At 47.0% G+C, this 10,510-nt stretch overlaps 1 protein-coding gene across 2 annotated transcripts in view; it reads right to left on the bottom strand.

Moving 5' to 3' along the window:
* Positions 1–8,360, bottom strand: part of ATP8A (ATPase phospholipid transporting 8A1) — a 134,575-nt gene extending 126,215 nt beyond the window's left edge. The window contains exon 1 of one of the 2 annotated variants that reach the window (XM_065432726.2): positions 8,050–8,360. Coding sequence is in view for 1 of the 2 variants with exons in the window: in XM_065432715.2 (XP_065288787.1) it covers positions 8,050–8,152 (103 nt within the window). In the remaining variant the exon portion in view is untranslated. The remainder of the gene's footprint in view (positions 1–8,049) is intronic. The other variant, XM_065432715.2, reaches the window with a different exon arrangement.
* Positions 8,361–10,510: the final 2,150 nt, after the last annotated feature.

The following is a 10,510-nucleotide window of genomic DNA, read 5'->3' on the forward strand; positions in this document are numbered from 1 at the left end:
CGTAGAAGAATATTTCGGACGTCATACGCATGAAGCAGTATGATGACATCCATAGCCTCGTGTGAGTCTGTGACTGTACGACGTACTTAAACAATGACTGAGCAAATCGTTGGAAAAGGAGCTCGTACGGCATTGCTAATTGCTTGAATAACTGGAGGTGCGAAAACATCCTTGAATTCCGTAAGGTTTATATTCTACGCACAATACTACTTTAGCTCCCTGATGTAATACGAAGGTGCAGTAGGGGACATTATTGTTGTTCCTCTAAGAGATATACCGGTGCACGCAACACTAAAAAAAAAAGGATTATCAAATGCTATAATTTTACTCTTCAACTTATCAACAATTATCGCAAATTTTCTTCTGTTTGATCCTGCTAGTATATAGAGGTGTGCGAACAGTGATTTTTGAGAGCGAATCGAGTACAAATCGAATAGTGCCAGAAGCGAATCGAATCGAATGCCGAATAGTTTTCGAACAGCTTTCGAAGAATGAAGCCTTTATGACAGTTTCTATAAAACAATGTTCACCTCCTACTATACTTAAGGTTAGCAAGTTTCTGTCATGACATAGTACTTTATCAACCGTTGTTTATTAAAAGCAAAAATGGAGCATCAAGAGCAAAGAAACAGTTTGTTCGCGCGTATAGTACTCTTCAGAGAGGGCGAATGATCGCTGTAGAGCGTGTTAAGTACGCATTTCTAAGCAATGTAGCCTACTCCACTACGCAAGTTCCCATGTTTTATGTCTGTACCATACCCGCTAGGGGTGAAAACTTACCGTACTATTGCTCAAATTTCATGTTTAATTGGGTGCAGTTGCCGTTTTGAGATGTTCAAAAAGTATTCAAAGGATGCTCGCATTTGCCCATAGTGACTATTCGATTCGAACACGGAATCGAATGGGACACTATTCTGTTCGTTCATTGAAAGTTTAGAATATTCGCACACCCCTGCCTGCTAGTATTGCATTGCCACAAAAAGACACAATCCGCACTGCACAGGTCAGTTTTTATTCTTTTCTATTTGAAAGGGAGTGCCCAACACACTCGCTTGCCTTCTGTTATCATTACTTTGCAAGGGAGGCATTGATGCAAGCAAAGTGAACTGGTGGTCGTGAATAATCAATGATGGATGGGGTTCACCGGTAGTCCATTTAAAACACACACACACAAAAAAAGAAAGGCCCTTCGAACCGCCACCTGAAACCACCACAACCAAAACTGCCGGCCCACTCTTTTCAATAAAATTTATTTTCTTCTTGTAGGTGTATTGGCCATTGTCACACCCTTCTGACACCATTACGTTTCTTTTTTGCAATTTTCGACAGTGGCAACAGCGGAATCGATGTCGGTCATTGCTCAATGCGTGTATGAACATGGTAGGAATCCTGGGCAGCGATTTTGTGGGAATTCCTTCCGCTCGTTTCTATGCCACTCTTATCATTCGTCGTTCACGGCCACCTGATCCCATTGATAAGGCGGGCGGAGCCTCCTCCTGACCACTAACGAAGCATGAAAACTAATACGATCGAAAAAGGCATCGCTACGAAACCGCGATCTTGAAGGCGATAGAACAATCTTAGTGATATTCTCGGTCTGAACTTGCAGAGAAATGCGCTGGTGTTCCAGTCTATACATTCCCGAAATGCTTCCTCGGCGCAATGCGAGACAAAACAAAGTAGAACACAAATCTATTTTGTGTCATACTTTCAGTACGAGTATATTGAAAAGCCTCAGGATTTGTGTGCAGTGGATTATATTTCTCCGGCAGTGGTAAGCAGCTTATATTCGGCAACTGATAACAAGTGCCCCTTATTTGGCGATGTCCTGACATGCATTTGTATTTTCTTGCTTTGTAGTTTAACCTTTCTGTATTAGCGTACTGGGCTGGCATTCACAAAAACGTTTCTTACGTTAGAAATGTTCGTAGCAGCGGAAACCAGCCAGTCGGGATGTTGAACATATCATTAGCGAGGGCGATAGGCCAATGGGCATATAGAACTTGTGAACGAAAAGATTTGCAATTTCTGCGTATCGCATTTACTTCAAATTCTTTTTGTATTTACTTTATGCTGCCCTGTAAAACAGTGCAATGAAAATTCGTTTCCCACATTTACATCGAAACGTGATCCATTGCGCGTATACTTATAGGTTTCCTTTTAAACCTCGCACCAGTCACTTACTATTTATTGGTGTGACCAATATTGCCTATATTTCGTGTACTCTACAAAACAACGTGTAATGAAACAAAGAAAGAATGGAAAGTTAATGAACAAATCTTCCCTAATTAGTGATTACCACGCATTTATAGTAATGCGTTGGCGAAAGAAGCCATTATATTCAACGCACAGAAAATTCCGGCTCTATCCATTCGACGCAACGATATACAACTGCGTCGGTGTTATTGGGGTTCACGACATGGCAACTTCGCGCAGCTGCGCCCGCAATTCGGTGTGACGTCATGCGAAGGCGTGCCTCCCCGCGATCAACGCGGCGAATCGGTCGGTCGAATAGGGTGGGGATGCAGATGAGTGCGCAGCAGACCTTCATCGCACCGTCATTAGCGTCTTCTATTTACGCTCCAAATGACGAAAGTTCTGTATGCGTCGCAGCACGTGTACAAACACACGGGAGGCGTAACATCGGGGCACTTCGCTTTGTCGTGCCATTTCTGTTTTCGTGCATAGGATCCCGATGTCTCTTGATCACGCTTGCTCTTTCGTATTGTGCTTCCACGGGACGGGAAAACAAAGTGCCTCATGAGAAAGACGTACGTAGACGTACTCTAGACGATGAGCATACATTCGCATGCTGTGCACGTAAACCGCTTTCAGCTTGCTGGAGGCACTGATGAGTTTGCGTGTCTTTACCGTATGCGGTGTTATGTACGAAAATACGAGGACATTATTTTTTTGTCTTTCACTTTTCTCCCATACAACAGCATGCCAGATGTACGGCCATGATTCTTTTTTCATTGTGTCTCCTATAACCGCCTAATTTTCCTTCTGAATTGTTTGCTTATGTGATCTGTTCTTGATGCGTGTAGTTTTCATCTTATTCTGTGTGCCTGATCCCCCTCCTGTGTGTTCCATGTACAATCTCGTCTCATTGCGCCTTCTTTCTTTTTATTTTTCCGCTACAATTAACTACTGCCAAGATCAATTACCAGAAACTTACATCGCCAATCTCATTAACTCTCTCGTGAGCCTGAGCCATGTTTCGAAGCTACAAAAGAAATGTACGGCCAGTAGGGCACTCCTAGATTTGGGATCTCAAACACGCGAGCCACGAAGTTTTTTTCTGTTTACTAATTAACTTTCTTGCATAAATTGTCGGGCTATTCGGCCACACCATCAGCACGAGTATAATGAAAGGATTCCGTTCGGTCCATTCTATTCCTTTCGTTCCATCCAACAGTCACGACTGGATGATCCTGTTGATAATGCAAGCGGATCACCGGTTGGATCGATGACGAAGCGTGAAAAGAAAAAAAATTAATTCGCATTATTTATGATGCAACATAGCCGACTAAAGGCACACAGTGCGACTACAAACCTACTATAGAGCCCAGGAAAATACTGAGTAGCACATGAATTTTCCAACGAGTTGGCATGGGATTCTATTATATTGTAAACTCTTATTCTTTCTTTTTGTGTGTGTGGATAAATTATCGCGTTCTAGCCCAATGATGTTCCACTAGACCAGTCAAGCGTTTTATATTCGCAATTATTTCATTTGTTTGGTTGGTTTTCAGCACATAAGTAAATCACGACACTTTCGGAAAGTACGAGAGTCGCTAAATCTAGACGACGTCTGATAAGTATGTCGTCGTGCACAAATATTCTTCATATTCCAAACATTTTTTTCTTTTTTTTGCGATCTTCTGAAAACCATGGGATAGTATAAATCAGAAGACAAAGGAAATTAATTGTATGCACACAAGTTTACAATGAGATATGAACTTCAAGAGGGTTGATAGGTGACTCGACACGGTCGTGCCAGGATAACGACGGTTTAGGTGAATCGACGTACGAAAAAAAAATGTGGGCTGTTCCGAAAGTTAGTGAAGTCTAAAAATGTGGGCCGCTCCCGAAGGTAGAACAGTCTGGTACAGCGTCTCAGAGCGCTGCTTGTCACGAGAGAAGAGTGTCAGAAACTGGCACGGGACGCACGGACCAGGCGTTTCAAAGAGCGACTTTGGCACGAGAGATGCGTGCGTAAACGATCGATCATGGTCTATAGTGTCGTGGTTAGAGAAGTGGGCTGCTGTGCTGATAAGATAGAGGTTCGATCCCACTATCGGTCTCGCATTTCCTTTATATCATTATAGACGGAGTGCAACCGGTCTGTAGGTATCTAATAGAAAACTCTCGGTGTGCTCAGCGATCGCGTCACAGTGTGCACGAAGTCGCTAAAGAAAGATAGTATATAGAAACGTCACCTTGATAAATTAGGAAGTGTGACGTCGCCTGTGACGCACGCGCAGCTAACGAGACGTCATAATCATCACTATGTAAGTATGCTATAGATCGTATACTTAGGGAGTTACCGGTGCTAAGTCATCACCGAATCTTGAATCTTTCTTTTTTTTTTGTCATGAAACTGTGGCTCGCGCCTTACAAAAGACAGGAGACCGGATGGTACGCAGGGAAGTGCAGGACATATAGACCAAGACTGCGGATTCTAGCGGTCAATGTCATTCCTATTCCACTTGATAGATTTAGGTACTTGCAGGATTCTACTCCTTTCAATTTCGCGCATTTGAAAGTCCTTGCAATTGCAGTAATCGCCACACCATTACAATGCCATTACTTTAGCTTACGCCGATGTGCCACAAGTTAGCAACAGCCCAGGTAACGTGGAACTTTCTATGTCTCAGAAGAAGCAGCACGGACGCCTGATCAAATTTGCGAGTCTGTGCGTGCACGTGATGTTTTCGGGGCACAAAAGTAAATCAGTACTCGCGAAAACGAAGCCACTCAATTCCATTCCCATTCCTTTCATGTATATCTATGCACCATTCCATTCACATTCCTTTAACTGCTTCCACGTACCAGAGCGATTTTAGAATCGATGTAATACCATGGTCGGCAACTCTGTGAAACCGATAGCGACTGATTTCTAAACTGAACAGGAAGAAAAGAGTAGAGAAAACGCACAGCATGGCGCAGACAACACACGTACCAGCAGATAAGAGGCCAGCGGAAGCGGTAGTGAATAGTCACGTGGTACAAAGAACGTTTACACAGATGTTTAAGCTCCTTTTCTATATGCTAACTCTGGCCACGTTGGTATTCCGGTAAAGATTCTATAACGCGATTTTGAGCTAGTCGCTGTCTACCAGTGCGTTATTGTTATTTTCGATGAAATGAAAGTAAGTTATATAGTCGCAGAACCTTTATACACAGAACTGAAAAAATAAGAAGGAAAAGAAACCCAGTATAACACGTCGTAAGTTGAGGGCAAACAGAAAGCGTTGTAGATGCACTCGATCGCCGTAATTCTATGGAGTCTCGAAAAGAAGTGCACCCGCTCTGCCTGACGTAACAGAGTCTTGCAAAGGAAACCACGCAGCTCGAACGGTTTGTCAAGAAACAAACTCCTCAGCTGAAAATGATATGCCCCTTACATGGCCATTACGTTATAGCTTATCGCTGAGCAATCAGGTTGGTTTCCTCATTCGTATCCCGCAATTAAATGGAACGAAGTCTTTATCATTCATAAACTCCCTCCCCCTTGCGGATTTGTGGAGAAACATGTGTGGGCGAATAAAGCGCTCGTTGCATTGTTCTGTGTCCTGGTATAATGCGCTTCGAGTGAGCTGCCTTTTCAGTAGGAACAATAGCCACTTTATTTTTGTTCGCGCGTGCGTCGTTCACTGTTCGATGTTTTCGTATGTCCCCAACGCGGACAAAAAGATTTCAGACGCCTTTTGTTTGGTTGAAATCCTTCGTCACAACAGCCGCCGCTGAAAGGGGAACGTCCTCAGACGTTCATCCACTTCAAGGACACAAACTGATAAGCAGAGTCAGCGTCGTTATCGTGTTTTGAGTGATTTAATACACTTGACAGAGAGCCCGTCATTTTTTTTTTTTTCACGCGAGCAAAACAAACGGAGGATGCACTAACGGTGAGAAAGAACACGGGCGACTCTTAGCTCTCAAATATGTTTACTGTAAAAAAATATAATGTAAAAAAATAATTTTTTTATGCTAAACATTAACTTTAAAATAAATTGCCCTATCGTGAAGCTTGTTACGCATAGCGGCAGATTATACGAGTACGTCGTCCAGACGGGCTTATTAGTTATAGAAGCGCTGGTTGTCGTCTGCTAAATGCATTTGGACGGCTAGTGCACAGTACACGGCAGCCTGACAACTAAAGAAACAATAGAGAGTTTTAGCAGAGCGTTCACGGTCCGCTCCGCTCAGACCGGCCTATCGCAACAATTGGCACGCAGGCGCTCAACAAAATGCTACCGGGAACTCTGACGCGCGTGCGCACAGCACACATAGCGGCAGCGGAACGTGGGACGCTGACCACGTTCCGCTAGGAACCTGATTTAGCGGTGCGTCAGGGGGGCGTGAAGATGCTTTCGTAATCGTATTACCGCCAAGCTGAGAGCACGTCAGTGGCGTCTCTGGCAGACGCGCTTGTTAGATAAGCGAAATCAATGCATTCTATGCAGCCACCGGTGCGCGTGGAACGTGTGCGGAGCGGAGCGCAAGCAAACGCTCTGCTAAAACTGTCTAATAATCGTGCACTCTGCGGGAAGCCAAACAGCCGAAAACGTTGTAGGGTTCCCGCACGCTGCTTGATGTCTCGAACGTCGCTTTAGTGAAGGAAAAACGTATCAGAAAACGTAGCGTTGAAGGTAATATAAATCCGTGCGATGGCTCTCTATATAGGCTGGATGTCCACCATTTAGCCGCGTTACTCGCAAACATTGATCAAATAATTGTTTTAGACTGTGAGAGAGATAAAAATGAAGTGTGCGTGTTTGTGTGCGTGTGCGTGCTTGCGTGCACACCATTTGATGACACGGTTTAAAGGAGCACATCTTTAGACACAACCTCAGATGAAGTTTGAACGTCCACTCTTCTTTCTCACCTTTCTTCGTCTTTGTACCGGTGTATGTTATGCTTGTTCCAGACGTGCTATTATAGCGTTTGACGGCAATAACTCTAGAAACTACACTGCATTCCACTGCAGCTGTTAATGCGTGCTGGTCAGGTCACTGGTGACGACATCAGCTTCGAGTGCATTGACAGTTGACTCGTTTATACGGGTGGCCGGTAGCACCAGTTTTCAACCTACTGGACGGTGTATCCATACCCTTGGTCAACCGTTTCAGGCCGCATGCAGACACTTACCGATTTCGCATAGGTGGCTACGCGGAACTACGGCATGCCGTGACCGCGACTTCTACTAGCGTCGACACTGAGCTTATCGGCAACACTGAGCTTAGAATATAAACCACCGCATTCTTCAAACCGACCGCATGCTAATATAACGCACTTTAAATGTGAATGCAACATTACATGCGGAGGACCACGCAGTACATGGAAAGACACATTTCAGTGCTTTAATAGGGTTACTTAAGTACCAAAGCTCGTTCGTAATAATGCTTACACCCTCAACTGCCGCAGGTTTAGCATGAGCACGCGTTGTGTACACTCTGCGTTACGTATAGTGTTAGCAACCCAAAAGCCGTGCTGGGTCCGTATTCACAAAAAGATATACTTACGCCAGAACTGTTCGTAAAAAGATATGTCAGTCAATGGTGAGAACGAACGTAATATTATTGAAGGCAGCTATGCGGTTAACGGGAAACTGCTCCCAAAAGCTTTTTAATTTGACCCCTGGCCGAATTCCCAAAACTTTTCGTTCGCAATTGCTCTTTGCAGTTGACCGGCCGCCTTCGCTGATGATATGTCTGGCATTAGAGCTGGCAAAATTTTTCTCTTACGAAAAATTCTTCCGTAAGATTTTTGTGTGTGTGTGAATACGGGCCCTGTTTCCCAAACGACACACCTACGTCCGCGTACCTTGGTCGACCCCTTCCAGCGGCGGCGAGACTGGCGATCCGCCGGCGCCACTGGCCGACGAGCCCTGGAGCGCCGACGTTTCCAGGCTTGACAGTCGAATCATGCGCGCTGGCTCGAACAGGACCGCTGGCTGGCGGCCTGTCGCAAGGTCCGTCGCGGAAGACGCCACGTTTCGTCGTCAAATCAGCCGTGCGCACCGACGTCGCTCTCGAACTATTCACTTCTCCACGCACAGGCTGTCGCCGTCGCTTATCGGAAACAGCGGCGACGACGACGACGGGGAGGAGATTCTCGATGGGGCAAGACCAACGTTATCGGTACACAGAGGCAGAGCTTTGAATATTATGACACTTCGGACGGGTTGCATCGGCGATAACCGGGTGGCTGGCGTCGACGCGAGACCCAGCGACGACCGACGCGCTGCCAAACTGGCGCGGACTGTCATGGTCGGTCCGAATCCGAAACGACGCAGACATCCCACCCTTTCGAGGTGGGGATAGCGTCAGCGGCGCGCTCGGAACGCCTCTGACACGCGGTTTCACAGAAGGGAGGCCAAGAACAATGCTCGTAGTCTTATCCCCGCGAGTCGCTCGCGTGTTCGAGCGCGGTGCACGGAAACGCAGGTGGCTAGGAGACGCGAGCGTGCTATCTGAAGACGTTCCTTGCGGGCTCACTTTGTTGTTCTCCGTGCAAGACGCGCAGTACTGAACGGCGCAGCTGGGTGTCGTTTCCGAGATAGTAACGCGCCCTCTTGGGAAAAAAGAAAGAAGAAAGAAAGAAGAAAAGGCTGACGCGAGCGAGGATGGAAGTCTGCGTAGCGCCCTTGCGTACTGCAGAGCCAAGCACAACACCTTGTCTGAGGTGAGAGAGCTTTGCAGGGCTTGGAGAGGCGGTGAGCACTGTCGCTTTTGTTCGGGAAACCGCGCCGCTCTGCCCTTACGGCCGGCAGAACGCTATTGCTTTCAGTCTAGCATACTGCGACTCCGCTGGAGCTCCTTGCGCGCACTGTGCGGAGGGAGGGCTTCTCGGATGCGAATGTATGAAGATGGTTGGTAGGGTTTCAGTTGAGAGCACTTATAGTATACGAAAAGCGGATGTCCAACAGTGGTAAACGCAGCGTATTACGCCGGTGAGATCTGCGACTTCAAATCAATGCACTGTAGACATTCAAAACACTCCGGAAAGACCGTTTGTGTGCGTTCGCAAACCGCTTTCACGTTCAAGGCGAGAGTCTAACGATCCGTCCTTTAAGAATTATGCTGTCTTGCTTTCTTTTTCTTCGGGCGCAGTGCAAGTAAGTTGAGATGGGGTATCGCGGAATCTTTCTCGGCAGCTATGACAACTCCGGGAAGATGCTTGGGTGCATGAGCGACTGCGCAAGTAACCGCCTTCTCGGCAAATTAAAGAACTCGCCGAAAGGAAAGCAAACGTGGCTACAACCAAAGTCGTTCCTGGACCACAATCTTCCTTGCACACGTGTCTACCGCATTTCAATCGGTTACGAAGTTCTCGCGAAAAGAGGTTTTCAGTGCCAATTCACGCACCAAACGGAAACCAAATGGCGTCGCGTAGAAGCACGGATGGCATTAATCAGCGCATAGTTTCGGCGATAAGAGAGTTCATTTTTACGACTCCAGTGTGGGCGATCCTCCGTTATTCATAACGACTGGCGCTTTCGCACTTGAGTTCACTACTCCGATGTCGGATGAAGTTTGAACGTCTTCACAGCTTGCGGGAGGTGTCCAGAACTGCGCCTTGGGTTAGCAGCAAAGTCGAAGGCCGAGTCGCAACTTCACGTCACCGTTGTCCGATAGAGCATATTGGAAGCACGTGTGTATCCCGGGAACACATTTCAACAATGAACATCTGCACTAACATGACAGGCGTACGACTGAGAAAACCTTGCTAGCACACGTTAAAGTGTATCTTTATCTCTGTTTTGCATGCACACACTGCGGAGTATAGAGTCGACATCACATAGACAAACGTGGGCGAATGGTCGGAAAGCTTCGCGGGAGCTTGCCGAGGGTTGTTAGTGTTCACTTCTTCGATAGCGGCCCACCAGATGTCGTTTGTATAGCTTGCCAAGAGCCCGCCGGGTGGGGGAACTGGATTCAACTGGTCACGTTGAACGCTGATGCGATTTCTCCTTACCGCGATCCGACGGAGCAAAACTCGAAACACGCGCGCGTGCTTCGAGGAGCAGGGAGAACGGTAAAACAACGAGACAGTTCGCGCGCACACACAAAAATAACACGCACGATCACGCGGAGAGCCCGATGGGGAGGAACCGGCCTGCTGCAGATCGACGACGGATGGCCGATGCCCTTCTCGAGGGCCTCGCTTCTCGACGACGACGCAGGTGGTGGTCGGCGGCCGCGCAGCAGTTGGCGGAGCCGACGCGGGGGGCACGGCGGCCGGCAGCAATCAGTGCCAGTCGCAGCACGTTCGGCGACGCGTC

The sequence above is a fragment of the Dermacentor albipictus genome, chromosome 3 (assembly GCF_038994185.2).
Source record: "Dermacentor albipictus isolate Rhodes 1998 colony chromosome 3, USDA_Dalb.pri_finalv2, whole genome shotgun sequence".
NCBI classification, from domain to species: Eukaryota; Metazoa; Arthropoda; class Arachnida; order Ixodida; family Ixodidae; genus Dermacentor; species Dermacentor albipictus.